Source organism: Cervus canadensis, chromosome 24, assembly GCF_019320065.1.
Source record: "Cervus canadensis isolate Bull #8, Minnesota chromosome 24, ASM1932006v1, whole genome shotgun sequence".
Lineage (NCBI taxonomy): Eukaryota > Metazoa > Chordata > Mammalia > Artiodactyla > Cervidae > Cervus > Cervus canadensis.
Genome location: NC_057409.1, coordinates 29,790,356 through 29,816,200, shown reverse-complemented (window position 1 = coordinate 29,816,200; position 25,845 = coordinate 29,790,356). Strand labels below are relative to the sequence as shown.

The window sequence follows — 25,845 nt, the reverse complement described above, 5'->3', positions numbered from 1 at the left end:
TTTACAAAAGTGATGTTTCATGTTCTATATAGTGCTCTATGTATTGATACTACATATCATATAATATAAATGTATCATAAAATACATATCATATACATGAATCATATAGGTGATTCACTGACAATAATTAAAAGAAGAAAGGAAGAAGTGTGGGATGGACAAACGTGGCTTATATACTGAAAGGATCAAAGAAAGTGCTACATTGAAGGACTAACAGAAATTGATGCCAACTCCCCAAGTCCCAACCTTCCCCAAAGAGGGGAGCACAGCAGGGTAGTTCTGCTTACACAGGTGACACCGCCTTCGGCCAGACTGGAGATACTAAAGTGGGCATCCTCTTCCTCAGTCTTCAGTTTTTTACAGGTGGGTCCCTCTTCATGACTGGAAAAGAAATAAATGGTTTTTTCCTTCCCTTAGAACAGAACAAACAATACAAAACCCAGAACTGCTGATGTGAAAAGTATAAATTTATTTTTCAAGAATCAAAGACAAGTAGCCACATTTAGTCTTCTTTACAAGCAGCTGTCTCCCCTTCCCAGCCTCCAAGTTCCTGACAGACCAACTACAGCGGCCTGGGCTTTAATTAGCAGTCGCATCACAAAACCCTTTCAAAAAGATGAAACTGCAAGCACCAGTAATGGAAACTTCACATTTCAGTACGAAACCCATTTACCCTTCGGTTATTATTTGCTAGTTTCTGAGAGTTGATAGCTAGTAATATTAGCTTTCTAGATACAGAGAAGACTTTTGTGTCTAATAACTTATCTTCTTCATCATGTATGTGAGAGTTTTATAAGCTCCTACTTACAGCTGTCAAAACTTTCTAGACAATCCTTAATTAAATATGCAAGAGCATACTCTTAAAGAAGTCTTAAACTATAAAAAGCCACTTTCAAAAGAAAACTTTTAATGTGTTCCTTTATAAACCTAATTGTGTTTTGGGCAATAGTGCAAAAGCATCTGTGTGATAAGGGAACGATGACTCCAAGGAAGTGTATCAAACATATTGCCTCAAGTAACACGCTGGCTTTAACAGTCTGCCTTAAAGTCAAGAGGAGGTCAAGTTAATTGCAAAGGAGAAGAAAGATCCAAAGACTGTGCCCATAATCTTCCTTAAGCTACAGAACAGAGAAACATGAATATTTTTCTCCCAGACAAATAGTCAGTGTGGGGCAAGAGAAGCTGCCAAGAAATGCCTGAATGAGAAGGGAAAATAGTAACTAAGAACTACAATTCTAAATGTGATGTTTTTATTCAAAAGCCCAACTTCCAGACAGTAAGGCTTGAAGAGGTTATCCTAAAAATAAAGCAAAGAAAAATAAGACATAAGTTAGCTTATTCAATAATATTTCAATAATGAATCTCCTCTTTGAGCCCAATGAAAGAACTAAAGTCATCGTTACAGTCTTACAAACACAAATTAAAAGTTTTACTCTTGACATCTTTCCCATTTACCATTTGCCTTCTTCTCTTTGAGAAGTAAAGAAAAGATAAGGAGTGAGTCATTCAGAGCTCTTTCCTTCAAGCAGAATAAATAAACACACAAAACCTTGCTGATGAAAACAAGGGAAAATGCACAAACTTGAGGAAGCATAAAATTCTATCAGAATTTGAGTAGTTCTTTAAAAAAAAAAAAAAAAGTCACAGCCACTTTAGTTAACCTTTGCCAGCTCTTCCCAAGAGAAAGATGACATGGTTCAGGGAAAATCTACAGATAAAAACATCCAGGCTCTAGTCTCAGGGATACTGGCTAGCCCTGGAGTTTTATTCCTTCTTGAAGGTACTGACTCGGTACTAATTTTTGTATGTTTAGAGTCTAGTAAGTTACTGTCCTCTCTGACCTTCAGTTTGTTCCTCAGGAAAACACTAAGATGAAAAATACCATCTATTGATGGTATTTTGATATATATACCATATATCAACTATTCACACTTTCTCTTCCAAAAGGACAAATTAACTTATACAGTAGCATTAAACATACAAAGCTAAGTTCTGTGAGAACACAAGGTCAAATCACATGGAAGAATTTCTTCAACCCTCCCAAATAAGATTCTAGGGAAGGAAGAATTAGAAAACATATATACTAATTCTCCAGAACTGGGCAGATAAATGCCAGTCCAGAAAAGAGCAGGAAGCAGTAAGAATACGTTTAATAATCTCAAGATTGAATCACTTAACAGGATTAATGGGAAATCTACATATATTAAACTCGTAATATCTATCTGAAGTGGGAAAGTGCAATGACTCTCATTCCCAAGTTATCTATGAATGAGTTGAGCCCTGGAAAGTACACATCATCCAGGCGAGGACACGGCAGACACAGAAGTGTTAACAGCTGCTGCGTCTGGATGCTGGGGCCCTAGACAGTTTGTTGCTTTCTCTCCTTTTCTCCTTAGCAATCTTTATTTTATACAGAAAACTAGGAAGTAGACAACTGCAAATTATCTGTCCTATCCCAGTATTCTGCAGCAGATTAGCAAATTTTATGAGTATAGCCTCTTATAATCTGTAAGGTTGGAGAAGGAAATGGCAACCCACTCTAGTATTCTTGTCTGGAAAGTCTCATGGACAGAGGAGCCTGGTGGGCTATAGTCCTTGACGTCATAGAGGGTCAAACACGGCTGAGCACCAGCATGAGAATACATAATCATCACCTTCAAGAAGTTCAGTCAAATAAGAAGGATAATATATAAACAGGCAATTAACAAAACAGTGTGGTAAGCAGTGCATCCCTTTGAGAGAACAGCGAGAGGCTGTACTGGGCTGGGGTATGAGGTGCAAGCTGGGAAGTAGTGAGAGATGAAGACAGAAAATATCTAAACTGTAGGCATAAAAACTTTGAGGACACAAAGTGGTTCTCCAGTTAGCAGGAAAGATACTTCTTTTCCTTCTCATTTGTGTAACAGAATTTGACCCGAAGCTGAAGGTAACAGAAAGCCATGAGAGCAAAGGTTTTTAATCAGGCATCCAAGAAGGACATCAAAGAATTTGTGACCACCTAAAATTATATGCAAAATTTATTATGTTGGGGCATTTTCCTGGGGAGATGGTTCATAGTTTTTATCAGAAGACAAAAGGGTCCATCACATACAAACACACACTGACGAAGAATCACTGCATTAGAGAATTTTAAGCAAGGGAGTGATGTGATCAGATTTGTTTTCTAAAAAATCACTCAGCAGATTGCAGAATGAACTGGAAGGGGAAGCCTGGAATGAGGGAAATTGGCCAAGGGGGTTATATCAGTAAAGCAGGCTAAAGTGAAACCTACATAAAAGCAATGGCAGTGGGCAATGCTAGTAAGAACTAACTTTTTTTTTTTTTTTTTAATGCTTACCATTAATCATGAAGCCAAGCATTTGAGTTAGCTATTATAAACTATCCTCTTACAAATGAGCAAAAGAGCCTGATTTTGTCTTAAGCACACAGTAACACAGTCCACAGCTAACCCTGTACTTTTAACTACTCTCCTAAAAGGCAGGTATTTGTTATCACAGCTTGGCATGGAGCAACTTGCCTATTTTGACCACTATTAAAAACAAATGCTTGAGTTTTGATCCAAATCTATCTGACTCTAAAATCAATGCTATTAGCCACTATACTAACCTGAAGTGAAAGGAGTGAACTTGAGGTAAATCTAATACAACCTGGTAAACCAATTAGATGAGGAAAGTGAAGAAAAGGGATGACTCCCTAGAAATTAGGTGTCATTCACTGAAATTGAAAATAATAACATGAAGAGGGGGCTGAAAGGAGTGTGGAAAGGGAAAGGTGATAAAATAATCTCTGGACATATTGACCTTGAGTTATCTGTAGACACTTAGGATCCAGTGGATAAGATGGAAATATTTTAGGATAGACAGGTATTCAGTTATTTCTGAAGACCTATATGAGAAATAATTAAGGTCTTAGGATGTGCAACACAGCATAATCCTTGAGAGTGTAAGCTCTGGGGTCGAACTACCACGTTTAAATCCTCACTCTAACACTTAACCAGCTGTGATCCTGAGCAAGTTTCTTATCTTCTCTAAGCTTCACGGTTCTCAGGGTTAAGATGGAGTAAATAAAAGAACCTACTTCATAGGGTGGCCAGGAGGATCCAAACAGATAATACACGTAAAGCTCCCAGAACATACCTGTGTCCAATAAATGTCAGCCCTTTCAGAGAAGGAGACCTACAAAATATCAACCTGAAAGACGTGTGGGGAAAGAAAAGCCGCCCCAGAAGAATCTGAGAGGGAGCTGTCAAAGGTTTAGCTGGACAAGCTGAAGTTCAGGAAGATATATGAATTTCAAGAGGGAAAGAATAACTGACAATGTCAAGTGTTACAAAGAGGTCAAGTAAGAAAAGGACTGCCAAGCTTAAGTAAACCTAGCAGGGAGGGTCTTTCAGGAGACCAGGGGCAGGGACGTGGTGGGGGCATAAGCCTGAGCTGACAAGCGCTGGGAAAAGCAGCAGTGTGGGCTATTCTTCTAATAAGCCTGGCTGTGGAAGGAAAGAAGATGATGACAGGTAGTAATTAGAGGGAGGAAAACAGAGAGGATTACTTCATTTTCTTTTAGAGGAAAGAAATAAAATGTTAATGTGTGGAGGGAAGGGGGTTGGTACAGTGGGAGAAGCTGAAAATTACAGTGGGGAAGGAAGGAAGGAAGAAATTATTAGTGGACTGAAAGGTACCAGATAGGATGGAAGACGGCATCCGAGGACACAGGTGAAAGGATTAACTTGGGACAGGATGTGGTACCCTCCTCCACTGAGACAGGAAGAAAGGAAGTGAAGGCAGATAAAATGCAGATATGTTTTTCGGTAAGATGGGCTGGAAAACCGAGGCGTTCTGACCTACTATGGGCTTCTATTTTCTCTTTGAAATCACCATCATCATAGAAATACGTACCCTGGATACAGGGACGTTGAATATACACAAAATCATAGCTTTTTGTAAGCAATCTCTCTTTCCCTTAGGGAGACTGCCTCTAAAGCTGATTGGGGTTTAATCATAAAAACTGAGAGTCTCTAGAACCTTGCAGAAGGGACTGAGTCATTCTTAAATATACGAGGTGCTCGATAAATACGTGTTAAATGTGTCGTTTCTGCAATTCTTAAAAACTAAGATTTCTGAGAAGGAAGACTAGAGCAGTGACGTGTGAGTAGGTATGTATGAGCAAGATTATTCTCTGGTCCCAGGCAGCTCACTTGGCTGTGTGGCAAACCAAACCTTTATGGGAGCAAAGAACAAGCAGGGATCAAATCACAGAACAACAGTCTTCAGGGTCTGGGTCTCAGTGGTATGTTGTTTTTTTTTTTAACCAGCTAATTTACATTTTAATCAACAGGAGGAGGGGGAAATGGCCCATTTCTTTCCCAAGACATAGGAAGGTAATCAAGATCATGAACGAGAGCTTTAAAACAGAGAGAGAATAGCCATATGACTGTTGGTAGATGACAGCAAGGCTGTCGTGGGAAGAAAAGGACTCAGAGTTTTATTGACTGTTCTGAGACAGGAGGAATCCAGAGATAGCTGAGGGTAGCAGGGGGAAAGAGAGTTTTGAGTGACAGTCTTCTAACGTAGAAAAAGGCACAACAGACTAAAGAGAAACATAAAATTCTCCAGATGTGTTAGAAATGCACATGATAGAATCTTTCAACCCTACAATTTTTTTTTTTTTAATCCTGACAAAGCTTGGAGTAGTAACCTCTAAAAAGCCACAGAAAATGCAAAGATTTCTTTTTAACTTGGAAGATAATTCACTGAATTAACACTTTACAGAACCCTGTGAAGATTTCTGGAAATTACTCAATACTGTTCCAATCAGGTACTGACAAATAAAAACTTTATTTTGTCAATAAAGACACAGCTGTGGTAAGGAAATCAAAGAAAAAGGAAAAAATAAATTGTGATCTAAAATAGGATCTTAGCATACAACCTACAAAAATGAGTAGATCGTTTTGATCTGGGGGGAAAAGTTACCAATAATCAGACCAAAACCTGGTGAAATCAATGTCATACACCCACATAATTCTGGATAAGAACAGCCTACGGTTTGTTTGTGTTCTGCTTTGAATGGAAACTGATATAATTCTAAACAGACTCCGATGTGCGGGAAAAAACACTTAATAGCTGCCTGAAAGATTGATCTAAGGGCATGAAAACCATTTTACAATCCTTAATCTGTGACTACCTCACTAACGGTATGACCAAGCACATCACACAGTAACAGCAGAGCTGCAGACGGCCAGGCTTCTCATTCTCCTCCCCATCTTCCTTCCAAAAATCTCAGATGTTCTCCTGAGAGCCTACCTCCAAAATGAAAAACTTTGACTTCACCCTTCTCCTCTCATCCCCAGCACCTTACTTTAAAAATGGTAAAATTTAATCGCAGATATTCAATAGATCATTTATCTTCATATATATATATGTGTATATATATATATATATATATATATATATAAAATTCACTAAGAATCTGACGCTGGTTAAAAAGTCAACAACCCCAAAGGTAGCTCTGATTTCTAGACGCACAAGCAGGATAAAACGTATCCACACTGGATTTCCAACGCAAGGCTCAAATAGCAAGAGGTTTCTTTCTCCCACCTTTGTGATTCTACAAACCCAGGTTGCAATCCTTAATGACAGAGCCCCTCTAAGACCACCACCCGTCTGCTTTGCTCCAACCTCGCACACAACTCCATTGAGTACTTACTTATCTTGGAAAATGTCCTGACCAGTCACTTGGTTCTTCTTCTTGATGACTTCCGTCAGAGGGAAGAGGGTCTTTACTTTGGAGAGAGGAACCTGACATCTAGCAGTCACCTCGGCGGGAGGATCCAGCATATTCAAAATGTGCTGCTGAATGGGGGGCAGAGGCTCCTGGGGATGGAGAGCTCTGTGCAGGAGACACTGTGGAAGAGGAGTGAGGACTGTGAAATGCAGACACGGACACCACACACAGCTGACCAGGCATCCTCCATCTTTAGCTTGGGAGGGCTACAAGATTCCTACCATTAGTAAAAGACAGCAAAGCAGGCGGACCCAGAACCACCCTGGTTAGCAGGATGCTGGTAATGTCTGAAAGCAACCATAAGACAGATCCCAGCCTAGCAGCACCGTCAGCTGAAGCAGTCCTAGAAAACAGCTTCACCCCACAAAAAGAGTCCGCTGCTCTGGCTTCATGGAAGATATATGGGGTTTCCTCAGCCTCTGACAATTTGGGAGTATAACCTCTTGGCTATAATCCTTTTACCTCCCTTCAGCATGCTGTGCTTTCTCCCTTGTACTGTCTGAGATAACAACACAAGCTAGATGAATCAGGTGCTGAAGGGGAGGTGCTCAGTGAGTCCCGGGAAGAATGTTCAAGAGATGGCACCAGAGGTGTCTCTCAAACCTCCCGGAGTCAAGCACTCGCTTCCAACCACCTCTACCACAGCACTCCTGTCCAGGCGCCTTCACCTCTCACATGGGCTACCACAACCCCTTTCTAACTGGTCTCCCCGCGTCCACTCTCACGGCTCTCCTGTCTGGAGTCAGCCATCACAGAGCCGCTGAACGCCTCTCTCCTCCTCACTCACCACGACCCCACTAGCCTGGGCTCCTCCTCCTCCACTCAAAGACCAGCTCTCTCCAGATTTTAGGTCCCATGCGTAAGGCTCCCTCGGCCTCTTCTGCCTTCCCTTAGACCTCAGTGGAGCTGGCCCTTTTAAAATCATTCTGTTCTTTGCTCACTTATCACCTCTTCTGAGAGGCTTCCCCTGACACTATACGAAGGAGACCTTTACCCTCATTTTACCACTCAGTCATTCTCTATCGTGAACCTGATCTTATATTTGGTACAGTATTTACCATTATCTAAAATTACCTTATCAACCTTTTAGTTTACTTACTACCTCCACTTTCTCCCTGAAAGTAGAAATACTGCTGGTCTTGTTTACTGCTGAATCCCAAGTGCTGAAAATGGTGCCCCAACATGATAAGCACCTAACAGGTGCTGGCTGAGGGAATACGGTGCTCTTCTTCAGAACTCCAGTTGTTGACAGAGGTTTTAGGAAGCTGCACCAGGAGTGGGGCCAAGATCAAGGCCAGGACAGGTTCTCCACTGCTCACACAAGTGGAAACCCGGACAGCAGGCCACATCTATTCAATCACTGATAACTGCTCTCAGACTAGGAAGCCAGGCCTTCGCAAAGTACTGTTATCTGCCCAGAAAAGTAAATACTCTAAAAGGAATGCAGGAATGTCATCAAAGAAGGAAGTAACCATTTAGGAAAAAAAAAGAGAAAGAGTGAAACTTACGAATATACTGAAGTTTTATTCCCCTTGCTAGAGGATAATTACAAAATTAGGCTGAAGAACAAAACTCCTATTCCCACTTTTTTAAACAATTTATATGTTAGTAACTGTGAAGAAAAAAACCAGGGAACTGAATAGCTCCTATAATTTTAAAATTACTGTTTCATATCACAAGGTATATATGTATTGTTTTCCTACCCTGTCGAAAATGGAAGCTAGACGTCTTAGTTCTAAAAAAAAAGATACTTGGGCTTAAGTAGTAAATATCATCAGAGTCAATGTTCTACAAATTAAGAAAACCCCGAGGTAGGAATTAAATACCAATTTTCTCTAGAAATTTCATGTATTGCTCCCTGATTTCACTAGACCAACCCCAAGCCTTCCTTCTCCTGGTAAATTCATTGTTTCAGAGTCCTGATTTCCTTTTTCCTAATTACCTTCCCTGGCGCATCAATGACACTGGGCCTGTTCAATATACAGCAAAAGGGGAAACCAAAACAGATCTCAAACTCTGTGAATCTACCCTGACCTTCTCATGAATAATTTATAATTCACCACGCTCTCCCTCAGGTCAGTCATTAAAATACCTAAAACAATTTAGAAAGTCCTAAAGAAGTAAGCAGAAATCCAACACCCAACACCACACACTACCTCTCAAATACTCTGGGAGATTCTATCTGTGATAGTCAAGTGACATTTTTGGGGAAAGAACTGTGAATTCTAGGCAATTCTTTCAAATAGTATCATTATCCTTAAGTCAGTAATAAGGAACCCACAAGAGATGTTCAAAACCATCAAACTCACATGTTTTCTCAAAGGTCACATTTTAAATAAGGCTCAGTGGGGGTAAAAATCCAATCAAAAAAATCTCAATTTATTAAAAAAAAAAAAAAAACAGGTTATGAGAAAGTGACACTTTTCAGTGGCCAAGACGCTGAGATCTCAGTCCTCAGTCTACTTAATGTCTCCTTTAAGCAACTATTTTCCTTTATGTGATTTTTACAATTTGAAACAGACTAGAGAAAAAACAAAAAAAAACCCAAAAAACTTCAGGCCACATGGCTAGCTTGTAAGTTACTAATATGTTGATTTTAGCAACCAAGTATCAATTATTTAAAAGGCAGTATTAACTCTACACTTGACAAAGGATATTTTTCAGCATTTCTTCCCAAAGTTAGAATTAAATTAACTCCTGCCAATGAGTTGATTACTAACCTCTCCCTACTTCTGCCCTCTACTCCCAGCTCATTCACCCTTAGTTATAAGACATTTTAAAAGGGGGGGGAAGAAAAGTCTTCCTGGGTCCGACCTCCTCCTGTAGCTTCCCAGTCCTCTCGCCCCTTCATCAGCACAGCTTCCTCCTCCAGGCCCTGTAACCTGGCTCCCTCACCATCAGCCTACTGCCCCCGGGCCCTCGCAGTCATCAGAGACGTCACTACAAACCCCAAAGGCCCTTTGCCAGGTTCAGCTCCCTTCACCACTGCGCAACGTCTGACTCCAACACCCCTCTAGTTCTTTCTACCTCTCTGAGCTGTGGGGGGTGGCGGGGGGCGGGGTAGGAACACTGATTAGCAGCCTTTCTGTCTCTCCCTAATTGTTCAGGACTTCGTTCTCTTCCCTTGTCACTCAACACTCTCCTAGGTGACCGCATTCACTTCTGTTTCTATCTAAATGAGGAGGGCTCTCAAATGTATACACATTTAGTCCTGAAGGCTCTCCTGGGTTTTGCACCCCTATTTCCAACTTCCCCGAGTGTCTGAACTGGAACAGCCGACAGATAACTCAAATTGAACACCTGCAAGAATACATGAACTACCTTTTCTATCTGTTCATTCTGTATTCCTTATCCTAATTCATGGTGATATCACCCCTCCAGGGGTCCAAGTTAGGATTCTGTTTTCTTCAACTCCTATTTCTCATCAGCCACCACTCAATCCCTTAAATTCTATCCACTTGAGCTTCTAAATTTTCTCTTCTTTACTCTCTGTCACTGCTGTAACTCAAGTCTTCCTGGGGGCCACTGCAGGTTTCCTAACTGGTCTCTAGCCCATCTCCCGTGCCACCATCAGACCTATTTTCTAAAATTCACGTCACCTGCCTACTGACAACAGCCTTTCCTGATTACCCACTGCCTATGGGATAGAAACCCAAACTACTGGTTCTTCATGACCTGCCTGCTACCTGCCACCTTTCCCATCATTTTCCCATAGAGCCCATTTCCCAGCCAAATGGAACTCTTTGTGGATCCCTAAATACATCACGCTTCTTATGTTTTCTTGTTTTTGCATGTGCTACTTCTTTTGCCAGGCACGCTTTCGTCACATCACACGTCACCTTTATTCCTCCATGAAATCTTCCTAAGTCACTCACTTGCAAGAATCTCTCTTTCCTCTTATTCCCACAGCATTTTGTACCCACCACTGTTGAGCCTATGAATTTTACTACTCTATTCTCTATTCCTCTCTTCTCTCTATTCTCTTTCACTCCTCTGGAGGGGTCCTTTCAGGTAGTGAGCTTCCAGTATCTCCAGCACATGAAACACTTATGAGTACCCGATACTTGTTTTAGAAAAGGTGAATTCAATTTATAAATACCCCAGTAATGATACTTCTTTATACAGATAAACCATATTAAAAAGTCACCCCCACAAAAGAAAACAATGTCTGCATTTATGGCTTGCATCTGTTCAATTAATCCAACAAATATTTGTTGAAGATAATAGTACCCACCCTTGATAAATCTACCAAGTATTAGAAGTTTCTATTTTTTACCACGGTGACCTGTTTTTGCAAGCTTTCCATACCAACTTATCTATTCCTCCCTTCTCTGTCAAGTGGCAAAGGCCATTTGTCAAAAACAGCAGGTCTTGAAGTCTACTTGTCAAAGACAGCAAAGGAATGTATACAAATAATTTATACTTGATTATACTTAGAATACAAAAGTACTTACTGAGTCAGATCTTGACCTGTTAAGCTTCATAGTACTGATTTTAGAACAAAAGACTTCTTTAAAGGAAGTTTAAAGGAAACCGCCTAGTATAAAAAAACTAGGCAGCTTCTTTTGAGTAGAAAAATCCATAAAATCATAACAGGCCTTAACATGGACTTGAATTAGTTAAGGACGCTTTGAGAAATGAGTCAAAGGGGCAATCAGTGGACCCCCAATACGAAGCCTCCACTCCCACCTCCCTGCCTCTCCCCACCTGTCATAAGAGTAGGCCCTCCACTCCCCTTCATGGAGAAGTCTGCCTAGAGAAGCTGCTGGTGACTTTCTGCACCTTCGTGGGGTTCAGACACGCCTACGTCCTGCAGCCACCAGGTCACTCCAGGACTGGGACCAACCTTCACCACTGGCCCATCCCTCCCCTTCCATCAGATAAGTCGCTCCCTTATCAAGTTCCCAGTTCCCATTAATCTAATCTCCATCTTCTAATTCCTTTGGACCAAGATTCAGAAATTTAAATTTTTCTTTAGTTACTGTTTAATAAGTTCATACTATAACCTCTCTATCTGACTTCTAACACTGCTTCCCTGATAGTGGTTATATACTACACAGTCCCTAAAAACTCCCCTACTATTTGGATATTAAAAAACAATGAAAAGTCTCATTCACATAAAACATAGGAGGAAACTGTTAAAATATATACATATATATTTATATATATGTAAAAGAAACAGGTTTTTATTTTGCCCTCCTATTTAAGACACAAAACCACAAATCTAGCCTTCTCCTAGAAAAAGATATTTAAGAACATCCAAACTTTACTTCTTTCTTTCTAAAAGCTCAGAGTATTTTTTTAATCGTTTTTCAGTAGGAAGAGAAAGGTGTTAACCTTTCATTAAACAGAGCAACTGAGCTCTCGATTTGACTTGGACCAGCCAATTGCCCTAACTTTTCACTTTGCTCTCTTTCATCTAAATAAAAAGTCTATTATTGGTTCATCTTTCCTCTCTCACCTGAAACAGTCTCTGGAATTGAGGATTTGGGATTTTGCTGGTTGGAAATAAGTCTTCAATGGTGCCCTCCTCTTCATCTTTCTGCACCAAGCTCATGGAGTCAATCAAAGCATCAATGGCACTCAACTGTGCCTCTAAGACAAGGACAAACAAAGCAGCAAAAAGAAACAATGATTAGTTCCATTAGTCTCCCAAACAAACGCCTTCCATTCATAGATGTTCACAGCAACACTGGCAGGAAAGACAGTCCTGGCCCTGCCAAAAGCACTCTCCAGTTACGTAAGCCATTTAACCTAAGCCTCAGTTTTCTTATTGGCAAAGAGAGCTATTTAGAATAGCTGGTCTCTTAGGTACTTCTGAGCTCTACCAATTGATGAACTTCTGACAATGGGTTATCTTATCAAAAGTGCTCTAGAGGAATGCACCACAGTCAAACAAAACTCACCTTCTATATGCTAATTCAAAATATTGGGTATTCATGGAAAAAGTGAAGTGTCAGTCACTCAGCCGTGTCTGACTCTTTGAGATCCAATGAACTGTAGCCCACCAGGCACCTCTGTCCATGGAATTCTCTAGGCAAGAATACTAGGGTACCAGTTCCTTCTCTAGGGGATTGTCCCCACCCAGGGATCGAACCCAGGTCTCCTGCATTGCAGCGAGACTCTTTACTGTCTGAGCCACCAGGGAAGCCCTTGAGTTGACATTTAAAAAAACTATTAACTGGCAAAGGAGAAGAACATTAAAAACATTCCTTTGGTAATGAAACATCAGCTTCATAACGATTTAACATAACCTGTATTGGAGTATACCAACTTAACAGGAAGACATCACTGGACCAGACGGAGTGGATTCTTTTACAAGCTCTACAAGGCAGATAGAGTTCTTTTCCTCTCACAAATCTCATGGCATTAATCACATAGACCTGCATGCATATCTTTTTTTAACTGAAGTAGAATTGATCTACAACATTTCATTAGTTCCAGATGTATAATGTAGTGATTCAGTATTTCTAAACATTACAAAATCACCAACATAATAAATCTAGTTACCACCTGTCACCATGCAAAGTTATTACAATATGATTGACTATATTCTAGCGGTCATGTATGGATGTGAGGGTTGGACCATAAAGAAGGCTGAGCACAGAAGAACTGATGGTTTTGAACTGTGGTGTTGAAGACTCTTGAGAGTCCCTTGGACAGCAAGGAGAGCCAACCAGTCAATCCTAAAGGAAATCAATCCTGAATATTCACTGGAGGGATTGATGCTGAAGCTGAAGCTCCAATACTTTGGCCACCTGATGCGAAGAACTGACTCACTGGAAAAGACCCTGATGCTGGGAAAGATTGAAGGCAGGAGGAGAAGGGGATGACAGAGGAGACGGTTGGATGGCAACACCGACTCAATGGACATGAGTTTGAACAAGCTCCAGAAGTTGGTGATGAACAGGGAAACCTGGCATGCTGCAGTCCATGGGGTTGCAAAGAGTTGGACACAACTGAGCGACTGAACTGACTGACTATATTCGCAATGTAAAAAGTGTTTTATCCCTGTGACCTATTAACTAAGTTTTTACCTCTGATCACTCTTACCTATTACACTCATCCCCTTATTCTACTTCCCTCTAGCAACCCCCAGTTTGCTCTCTGTATCTATGAGTCTGTTTCTGTTTTGTTTGCTCATTTGTTTTTTAGATTCCACATTTAAGTGAAATCATACCGTATTTCTCTTTCTCTGCCTGACTTGTTTTACCTGGAATAATACTGGGTTGGCCAGTAAGTTTGTTCAGAGTTTTTCCATAAAAGGTAACAGAAAAACCCAAACGAAATTTTTGGACAACCCAATACCTTCTAGGTTCATCCATGCTGCAAATGGCAAGATTTAACTCTTTTTTTATAGCTGAGTAATACTCCACTGTGTGTGTGTATGTGTGTGTGTGTATCACATCTTCTTTGTTCATTCATTTACTGATGGACATTTAAGTTGCTCCCATATCTTGGTTGTCGTAAATAATGCAGCAATAAACATAGGCATGCATATATCTTTTTGAGTTCGTGTTAATGTTTTCTGTGGGAAAATATTCAGAATCAGAAGTGCTGGATGGTATGGTAAGAATTTAAATTTTTGAGAAATTTGCATACTGTTTTTCATAGTAGCTACACCAATTTATATTCTAACAACAGTGCACTGGGTTTCCCTTTTCTCCACATCCTCACAAGCATGTTATTTGTTGTCATTTTGATGATAGCTATTCTGACAGATGTGGTTCTAACTTGCATTTCCCTGATGATTAGTGATGTCAAGCATCTTTTCATGTGTCTGCAGGCCATTCATATGTATGTATTCTTTGGAAAAATGTCCTGCATACATGTCTTACCACACTCCAGGCAAATTCTAAGGATCTTTAAGAGCAGAAACATGGTGTCCTCTTCTTTATGTCTCTCAGATACCAGATAGAAAGCAAGTTTTTCCCAGTAAAAATCTACGAAGTCAATAAAAATGGCACTGCCCAAAGCTACTCTCCCCAAAATGCTTCTACCTAAACTACCATAAGGAACTTTCATTCTGCTGACTCATACGGCAGTTCAGCTATTAAAAAACTGAAGTGTTAAAAAATAAATAAATAAATAAAATTTAAAAAAAAAAACAAAAAAACTGAAGTGTTATTTTGGGATCATTCACGGCCACCAGGTAAAAGGCGGAAAAGAGTAAGCAGTTCCTCAAAGTTTATTATACTTCTGTTCCTCGCCTTTCAAACATCCCTTTCAGACAGCTACTACAAAAGGAATGAGCATATAGACATTTATCATGAGACATTTCTGTCCCATTTTTTGACTTTCTAAGGGAGGCTTCAGGGACCATGTCAAACTGATGACTGCAGGGTCCACCCGGCAATAAGAAGGAGGTGGTACCTGTGTGGGTGAATATTCAGTGATTTCCATCTGCTACTCCAGGCTAGTATCAGGCCAGACCACGCTGGCATCACACACCCTTACATAAATGTTGACTTGGGAAATACGTCAAACAGTTTTAATGATCTGTTTTTCCAATGGAGCAAATGCAAACAAAACTGTCAACTCACATGAAATAAATCAACAGATCGAAAAATAATGTTTTAGATCCTGAGTGATTTATATCTATTAGGTTCTCTCTCAACAAAGTTCTCTTTTTTAAATGTTCTTCTCATTTAAAGTTTGGAATTATCAAGAGGAAAAGACTGAATATTATAATACACTGGCATCTTCTACACATTCAAGTCCATGCTTGACTCCACATGACGGATCTGACTCTTGGCTCTTCTCCCACACCCTGCTCCCAACATCCAGAGAGCACCCAGTTCTGAACTCACCTCACAGCTCCCTCATCCTACACCAAGGCAGATTTAAAGTTGTCAACTAAAACATCTATTCATCATTCTGTGTTCTTTTTGGTGTATGTTCTCTATTTCAGCCCACTATTATATCTTACGATAACTGTCTTAAACTGTGAGATTTATGGAAGACAGGATCTATGTGTGTGAGAATCACTGTGTGTAGCATCCTGACATCTGCAGACAGATACTTAGTAAAGGCCTCTTCTCATTAAGCTCCCAGTAACTCCTGGCAATAAGGAGCAACAGGACTTGGACTGAAAATGTGAACTAGGAAGAAAGGGCAAAGAGAAAAGTATGGTTAAAGTTACATCATATTTTATGTAGGACACTAGTCACAAGTTTGATACTATGTGCCAATTCACTGCACAGAAGGACAAACCCTCTGCTCATAATTAGAGAATGTACATCCATTTCCATTAAACTGCTCCCTGGAGACAACCTCTAAGTCAGAAGGGGGATGCTGGAGAATCCCTACTACTGGGAAAAAAATCACCTTTCATCATTACAGTATACCACTGTGACTGGAATTCAACTACAGTTGACTCTTGAACAACATGGGTTTGAACTGCTCAGATCCACTTACATGTGGATTACAAGTAAATATGTACATTTCTATACAATCTGAGATTGGTTGAATACAGATCTGTGAATACTGAGGGCCCTGTAAAGTCATACATGGATTTTCAATTGGGGGAGTAGTGCCCCAAACCTCTTCAGTGTTCAAGGGTCAACTATAATCCCACCCTGTGAAATCCTAGCCCCCAAACATGACTAAAGACGGGTGGTTTCCCCCAGTCTGTGTTTAGAGCAAATAAGTGAGCAAAATGGAAATCAACTCACCTGTGGGAGTGCATTTCCTATTATTTTTCAAGGATGAAAACATGTACTGGCGCAAATCTTCCATGAAGGGCAGTTGTATGTACACTAAACACTAATGAGAAGCAGTGAGATAAACACAGAGACAACTCAGTTAACGGAAAAACTTAAAGCTGATCCCAAATGCTATGAAAATGGCCAACAGAGGGACTTCAAAAATCAGAAGGCAGAAGTACAGGACATGGGGAGTGAAGCGCTCTCATCTCTGTTCTTAGCTGCTGCTGTTGATCCGTTGCTTGGTTCAGTCGTGTCCGACTCCTTGCAACCCCATGGACTGTAGCCCACCAGGCTCCTCTGTCCATGAGGTTTCCCAGGCAAGAGTACTGGAGTGGGTAGCCACTTCCTTCTCCAGGGGACCTTCCTGACCCAGGGATTGAATTTGTGGCTCTGTTGGCAGGTGGATTCTTTACCACTGAGTCACCTGGGAAGCCCTGCGATTAACTGTATACAACCGCAAACAGCACAAAAATAGTAAATATAAAAGAAATGCTCAAAGAAAGACTATCAGATATCCACAAAATGCATGACCAACACAGCAAATGAGAAGAGTCAAGGTGACTGGCAGGCTGGCGTGGAAGTCAGGATATCTGCCTTCTCTTCCACTTCTGCCACAGGGAGTTCTCTGAGACACAGGAAATGGCAAGGAATCTAGGCCTGTGTTTTCAACAGGAGAGCCCTAAAAAAACGTCAATTCAGCAGGATCACAAGAAAATCACACCTTCAGCCTTCATCCATAGTAAAGACTGTTGTAAAAAGGGAGGTAATCTGTATTCCCTTGAGGTTCTGAGAAGTCAGGAAGGATGAGAATGGAGAGGAAGTCACTGGATTGGGCAAACAGTAAGTCATGGTCAACGGTTATTAGTTGTTTTATTAGGAAGCTCCTTGTACATTGTCGTAATTTATGTTCTTTCACTGCTACTGAAAGTGTGATTTCCAGACCAGCAGTCTCAGCATTAGGTGGGAGTGGGTGAGAGATGCAGAATTTCAGGCAACGCCGCTCCCCAGAGCTACAGAATCAGAATGTGCATTTTAACCAGATTCCCTCAGTACCTCCCATGCACATGAACAGTTGAAAAACACTGTTTAGAACAAAGCAACTGAAGGGAAAAAATTAATATGAATAAAAGACTTGCAGGTTCTACCTCATATGCGTCCTTGATCAAAGGAAAAGCCACGCCAACTTGAGGATTAGCTCTTTTGTCGTAAGCATATCGAACCACGGCCACCATGTCTAATTCATCCAAAGCGTGAATCAGGGAGGAGAGGGCAACTGCCGCCGCCTAGTAAGAGAGATGCCTATGTTAACACGTGTCCAACATGTGAGGATTTTCACAGCACAACCGAGTACTTGTAAGATTGCTACCCACATTCTCCCTGTTTCAGATATTAAATACTCCTCTATCCACTTGGAGGCTACACTGTACACATCTGCATTTGATCACATTTACTGTACCTCTTCGGAAACTTCGTCATATGCTCTTTTTCCTTCAACTTTCCTCCTCTGAATTCATACCTAACTCTAAACAAAATTTTTCTTTGTCCCTCTCTCCATAAATTACTATCTGTAACCTTCTTTTCCTTCATCTTTAAATTTCATGAAATAATCTTGTTTCACCACTTAGAACCCAATTATTCTTCAATCTAAACCAGCTACGTAGCCATTTCCTTCCTGAAACTACTCTGAAGTGACCCGTGATCTCCAAGTTGCCGAAGTCTTAGTCTCCATTCTATCTGTGTGACCTTTCAGTAGCATCTGACCATCCCTCTCTCTCTGCACTCTCTCCGTCTCTGGCTTCAGAAGCAATACTCTCCCCTGCTTATTCTACTGTTGTGGACCACTCTTCCCCCAGCTCTTTCCATCTTCCAGTCTTGAAATTCTGCTCTTGGCCTTTCTCTCCTCCTCTCACTCTAAAAGAACTCTACTTTGGTGACAATTTCTTTCATCCAGTGCCACGAGTTGATGAATCAAAAATCTGTATATTCAGCTTTAAAACTCCTAAGATCTAGACTTACATAGCCTACTAGTTGGTAGATAACTTGTATAGTTATACCTCAGGTATTTTAAACTGTCCATGACCAAAACTAAGTTTAGTATCTCTCCCCTCTTCTCCACCTGTATTCCCTACGTCCACAAATATCACTTCCAAATGAGAAGCCCAAAAGTTGTTGATAAGGCCTCCCTACTGTCCTTCAAGTGTTCATCAAGTTCTACAAATTCGACTTTTATGCCATTTTTCAGATTCTATCCGCCCTGTTCCATCACCGTGTCCCCTGTTCCGAGAGCTATGTCACTCTCTTCCATAAAAACCTCCACAGGCACCTCTCTCTCAGCCTCAGTAGAGCAGATCATTATTCACAGGCAAGTCTTGTGCTTTCCTGCCCCAGTAGTTTTTCCATGTACAATTTCTACTCACTGGAATGCTCTCCCCAAGTCTCTGGCTCTCAAGCTTCGAACCCATCCTCAAGAATCAGCAAACTGACAAGCTCTCTGTTTCAGATCTGCTTTACTAAGCCCTCCCCCACTCCCTAACCTCTCAAACACTTTGTATTTTTCTCAAATACAAATACAAAAACATTTGTATGTTTTTGATACTATGTGTCAATTCCTAACATCCATCAAACTTAGCTATGTATATTCCCATATCCTCCACAAAAAAACCTATGATATCAACACCTGGCCATCAAAATCCTCTACAGATGTCATGATAAGAGTGATTACCTTTTCAGTTCAAGGAATATTAACTTAGTGCCTACTCTTGGCTAAGTACTGTCTTCAGTTCAGTTGCTCAGTTGTGTCTGACTCTTTGTGACCCCATGGACTGCAGCACGCCAGGCCTCCCAGTCCATCACCAACTCCTGGAGTTTACCCAAACTCATGTCCATTGAGTCAGGGATCCAACCATCTCATCCTCTGTCATCCCCTTCTCCTCCTGTCTGCAACTTTCCCAGCATCAGGGTCTTTTCCAATGAGTCAATTCTTCACATCAGGTGGTCAAAGTATTGGGGCTTCAGCTTCAGCATCAGTCCCTCCAATGAATATTCAGGATTGATTTCCTTTAGGATGGACTGGTTTGATCTCCTTGCAGTCCAAGGGACTCTCAAGAGTCTTCTCCAACACCACAGTTCAAAGGCATCAATTCTTCAGCACTCAGCTTTCTTTATAGTCCAACATCCATACATGACTACTGGAAAAACCATAGCCTTGACTAGACGGACCTTTGTTGGCAATGTAATGTCTCTGCTCTTTAATATGTTGTCTGGGTTGGTCATAGCTTTTCTTCCACGGAGCAAGTGTCTTTTAATTTCATGTCTGCAGTCACCAACTGCAGTGATTTTGGAGCCCAAGAAAATAAAGTCTGTCACTGTTTCCACTGTTTCCCCATCTATTTGCCCTGAAGTGATGGGACCGGATGCCATGACTTTAGCTTTTTGAATGTTGAGTTTTAAGCCAGCTTTTTCACTCTCCTCTTTCATTTTCATCAAGAGGCTCTTCAGTTCCTTTTTCGCTTTCACCATAAGGGTGGTATCATCTGCATATCTGATGTTATTATTGGTATTTCTCCCTGTAATCTTAATTTCAGGTTGTGCTTCATCCAGCCTGGCATTTCCATGATGCACTCTGCATATAAGTCAAATATGCAGGGTGACAATATACAGCCTTGATGCACTCCTTCCCCAATTTTGAACCAGTCCATTGTTCCATATCCAGTTCTAACTGTCGCTTCTTGATTTGCATATAGGTTTCTCAGGAGGCAGGTAAGGTGGCATGGTTTTCTCATGTCTTTAAGAATTGTCCACAGTTTGTGGTGATCCACACAATCAAAGGCTTTAGCATTGTCAGTAAAACAGAAATAGATGCGTTTCTGGAATTCTGTTGCTTGTTCTATGAGCCAATGGATGTGGGCGATTTGATCTCTGCTTTCTCTGCCTTTTCTAAATCCAGCTTGAACATCTGGAAGTTCTTGGTTCATGAACTGTTGAAGCCTAGCTTGAAAAATTTTGAACATTATTTTGCTAGCAAATGAAATGATTGTACTTTGGCAGTTTGAACATTCTTGGCATTGCCCTTCTTTGGGACTGGAATGAAAACTGACCTTTTCCAGTCCTGTGGCCACTGCTGAGTTTTCCAAATTTGCTGGCATATTGAGTGCAGCACTTTCGCAGCATCATCTTTTAGGATTTGAAAGAGCTCAGCTGGAATTCCACTACCTCCACTAGCTTTGTTCAGTTCAAGCCAGCACTAAATGTTCTGCTTATGAAAAATGAAAATATTAACCTAATGCCACACTTCCTGAACCTGTGACCATGAGATCCCCAAATTAAATGTATTTGTTCAAACATTTTTGTTTTTAATACTCACCTGATCTCCAAATGCAGGACCTTGTGCTCAAGCTACGACAAATTCATTTATCACTTCTCCATTTTCAAAGCTAAAGGTAAGTGAATTTTCCCACCGATGTTGCAAGAATTAATGTTATTTTAAACTATAAAAGGCCCGAACAACTCACATAAAATGACAATTCAATTCTGTGGCCCTGCCTCAAAGACCTACTGTCAACTCACCTCATCATCTTTTGCTGCAAAGACCTTTAGAACTTGATTTCCCATAAAATATTTCATGTGGACCTACAGGAGGAAGTGAGGAAAAGAACTGGTTTAGATCCAAAGTAAGGAACATATGAAACCATAATGCCACATGTTATTAAGAAATTCTATTCAAAATGCTCTTGCTGAAAAACATTCACAGGCACTAGAAACAACTTACTACTTGAGGTCCAAATAAATTAAACACGATAAATGTAAAGTCAGATGAGTAAGATTTAGCACAGATCAGATCATGAAGTCTCATAAGCAAAGTGGTTTGGACTTCATCCTAAGAGCAATGACGAAGCACTGATGAATTGCAAAGAGACTAGAGTGCCATTTGTCCTTTAAATTACTTAACTAGCACAGCATCAGAGTCAAAGAAAGACTAGAAAATGAATACTAAGAGTTCCTGATATTATAACCACCTGCATCTATCAACCAAGATCAACATCTCTTTGATCTATGTCATCTTGAGCCCAGAGTTTCTAAGAAGGTGCCATAAGAGAAGTAATGCTTCTCAAATATTTTTTCTGCACTCCCACCTCTAATGCTGAGAAACTGTGAGCACTTTCACAGTAACAGCAGTTCAAGAAAACGAAGTCTCAGAGGTGTGGGGGTGAGGCCCATATTATCCAAATACCCTCCATCTTCATTCCCTACCTGAAAACCATTATGAAGAAATATGGGAATAATTTTATATTTTCAGTCTGCTATATTTGTATAGATTTATTTGCCCTTCTATTAGAATCTGTAATAGTTGACTGATTTAAGAACAGTTAATGATACCTCTTCCTAAGGCACCTAAATGACTTCTCTAAGGACAGTCAGACATTTGGGGAATTTCTGGCTAAATTCTTATCCATCCTATAATTAGATACCAGGAACACTGACAACTTGGAAGAAGACAAAGTGAAAAGTCTCTTGAAAATTTAAAAGAGTAATTCACAATTCAAAAAAAAAAAAAACCAAACCAAAAAGTCCATTTTATACAATGAAAAGTTTCACACTAATTCAATCCAGAAATATTACTGTCCCTCAGTTTAAGGGAATCTGGAAAACTATGTGATCTTATTTACTTAAGGCTAATTACTAGTCTGTTAGAAGGTACATACATACACTTTACTTTAGTTGGTATGGCAAAACCTTCTTAAGATGCTGTGTATGCATTGGTTAACACAGTACACGAAAGCAAGTATGCAAAAGCTCGACTATTCAAAAATGAGCCTATCGGTGCACAGATCACAGCTGATTAATGGCATAGCTTCAGAGTCAGAGAGACCTTGTTCAAAATCCATCTCTACCACCTTCTAACTGGGTGACCTTGGGCCTATTATCTAACAGCTCTGAACCTCAATTTCCTAATATATAAAGTATGTATCATGCACCTACCTAAGAGGGTTGTCCAACCAGTCCTTCCTAAAGGAAATCAATCCTGAATATTTATTGGAAGGACAGATGTTGAAACTGAAACTCCAATACTTTGGTCACCTGATGTGAAGAACTGACTCATTTGAAAAGACCCTGATGCTGGGAAAGATTGAAGGCGGGAGGAGAAGGGGACGACAGAGGAGGAGATGGTTGGATGGCATCACCGACTCAATGGACATGAGTTTGAGTAAACGCTGGGAGTTGGTGATGGACAGGGAGGCCTGGTGTGCTGCAGTCCATGGGGTTGCAAAGAGTTGGATACGACTGAGCAACTGAACTGAACTGAAGCGGGTTGTAATAAGAATTAAATGGGAATTTATATAAAATGCTTAGTATACTGACTGTATTATTGTAATCACTCAATAAGTGGTAGCTATTATGATTTTCTATTGTATCCGTCTGATACTGTACTTAAGATAAAAATAACTTAGAGCTTAACTTCAAAAAAAGTTGATTTAGAAAATACTTCATGACTTAAAACTTCAGTTTAAGTGAATAAAAATCTCTTTAAATGGAATATGTACTTTTTCAGCTCACTCTTTTTTGCTTCATCATTTAACTAAATGGGCCCCCACACCCATTGTGGCACAGATGATTTAAGTTTTTTGAGTCCTGAATTATAGTTGTAGCAGTTTTAGATAGGCAATTCTTTTCTGCCTATCTGGAATTAGCTCTCAAGAGGCCAGTTTCTACAAACAGGTCTGAATGGAGGCTCTGTTTCACTTGACTCATAAGCACTGACTTTAATAAACATAAATTTTAAGTTTAATCACACCTCCCAAAGTAAATAATTTTAAAGAAAAGTATGTTGATTGTAATTTGTTAGAGACTCTCAACTTCCAAAAAGTATTTAATCTCACCATTAAAACTGTATTGACTTTGAGTAAATATTCTCAAATTTTGACTTATGAGTCTTGAACATGCACCTAACAGTTTGAGCATATCATGAAACACATTCTCCCCAACTTCACTGAATTATTCTAACACTGACTTACACAAGGACTACAAGCTAGAGCAACATGAAGAAGTTCAAATCTGGTATACTGGATTATATTTATTTTATTTTAATTCTCACTTGAGTTCTTCTAGAGCCAACAAGAATCTCTTCATCCCTATAAAGCTGAAAAGATGCACTTTCTACTTATTCAAGTACATTTCAAGAACATTTCACTTCACTTAAGACCTCTATGAATCTTTAATGACTCTTTCCAGGACCATATATTGTATCTCATAGCCTTCACTGAGTTACTGCATTTCCCATTGTGTCTATTTTGCATCTCTGTATTGCAGTCTAAAGAACCGATGACTTATGAACAAGCTTCACATCTTAGATCTCTGTTGGGCACTGAGAAGGGTGACTGGCATAAATCAATGATATTCTAAGAGATCTATGGTCATTCAAAACCCAACTAGACTTTTATTCCTATAAAACATTCCAGTTTACAATTAGAGAAAGGAATACAATAGCAAAGAACTGGCTGCTGTTTCTTTAAGGCTACCATGAGCTACCACTGAGACCAAAGTGAAGAAGTGACTTTTCACTGAGTTTGTTCTTCTGATTTATGCTGACTTCTCTACCTCCTGATTTTCAATCTTCAAAAATCAAAGATAGTAGCACCGCAAACTACATTTAGAAAAATTAAAAGTGAAATAAGTATAAATAAAAGGTCCAATCAAAACCACACCATTTCAAATAATGAGGAAGAAGCTCGTCTGTTTTATTTACAATTAGTAGAATGTGTGCTTTACCTGAGAAGATCTACAAAATCCCAACACAGAGAAGCACTTTCCCTCCGATTTATACTTCATTTGTTCCTCATCCACTTTAGAGAAAGGAATGATATCACTCCCATAGCGGAACCCTGGAGAATAAGAGAAGAGCATCTGTTAAGCATATGGGGCCTCATTTTCTACAAGCTGAAATTGGCCCCACACATACATTAACAATATATGCACACTCCGGATCAAGCCTCTATCTACTGTTCCCTGGAATCAAATTTCTGTCCCTTGTGATCAAAGAGGGAAAAGAAGCAGCAGATCCACAAACATATACAATATAGAGATAATTAAAATCTAATTACATTTTTTAAGTAGCATATTCTGCCATCTAGTTACCTTGATGATTATCCAGCCTAGAAGAAAGAATAGCAGCAAATGCAATGTACTAGTTATCCTCCAAAGATAAACCATGAATGACTGTAAAGTATAATCATTATTTGTAAAAATAATAACAAGAGCACATTTATTCAGAAACCTGCAGATCTACAGAGAAAAACGCCCATTGGAAAATTTCAGAACAAAATGTTCCCAAAAATGAATGCTGGAGATATATAAATGCCTAATGGAAGATGCCAAAATTTTTCTATTCAGAAACATTCAATTGATATGCTGGATATTTTTCTGCATTTAAATTTATTTTATTTCTGGGGTAGGATTTTCTATATATATATATATATATTTTAATTACTTAGGGTATTCATACACATATAGGCTCTTGGCTCCTTAAAAAAACTCCAACCCTGTTTCAGGGTCTTTGCTCTATGCAAGCTCATGCCCTTTCACTATATAGTATTATATGTTTAATAGGGAGCAAGATCATCAAAATCCAAGGAGTCTGACCTTGGGCAGATAAAAAGGAAAAGTATATGCATGCATCTTCACTCCAAGAAACAAAGAAACATGTGTGTCTGGGGGCAGATTCTGTGATCCAATGTTTCTTAGTCCCTCTCACTCTGTTCATGAAATGTATTTGATTAAAAAGAAACATGTTTCTGTATGTCTTTTAATAAAAGCTAATGATAAAAAAAATTTCAACAAAAAGTTAAGAGGGAAATATATGGCACATAAGAGTGGTACATAATGTTTTTTCAGACATCTTACTTGAATTGTTTAAGAGTAATTTGAAACTTCTCATTAAAAGTGTCATGATTTCTGGTTCATCTTTTAAAGGGCAAATCAATTACTGTAACTTTTGTATATGGCCAAAAGTAGAGAACAGAATATAAATACGACCACAGTCTTTGCTCATATTAACTGATCCCTCTATCTAGAAGACAGAACTCTACCTATTAGGGGGTAGAGAGTAGAGGACAGGCAAAGGAAGGATGTGGGTAACTGCAAAAAGCTAAGAGAGAAAAGCTACACACCTGTACTCATTGAACTTAAACCATATTTAACTCTTTCCTCTCCACTGCTATACCAATGAATTTGCTTTTTGCCTAAGATAAACCAGAGTTGCTTTCTTTGCTTGCAACCAAAAGAATTGGCACCCTCATGTCTAGTCCCTTCTCCTTCCAATCCATCCTATACCCAGATGTTCTATTAATCTTCTTAAAACACA

General features: G+C 39.8%; 1 protein-coding gene across 2 annotated transcripts in view; it reads right to left on the bottom strand.

Annotated features, from left to right (window-relative positions):
• The window catches only part of XRCC5 (X-ray repair cross complementing 5), an 80,658-nt gene that overhangs the window by 36,576 nt on the left and 18,237 nt on the right, over positions 1–25,845 (bottom strand). For both annotated transcript variants that reach the window (XM_043445088.1, XM_043445087.1), the window contains exons 9-15: positions 24,255–24,367; positions 21,054–21,116; positions 17,633–17,770; positions 16,455–16,545; positions 12,242–12,375; positions 6,703–6,899; positions 288–381 (exon numbers count right to left, since the gene is read on the bottom strand). In XM_043445088.1, coding sequence (XP_043301023.1) covers positions 288–381; positions 6,703–6,899; positions 12,242–12,375; positions 16,455–16,545; positions 17,633–17,770; positions 21,054–21,116; positions 24,255–24,367 — 830 coding nt within the window. The remainder of the gene's footprint in view (positions 1–287; positions 382–6,702; positions 6,900–12,241; positions 12,376–16,454; positions 16,546–17,632; positions 17,771–21,053; positions 21,117–24,254; positions 24,368–25,845) is intronic.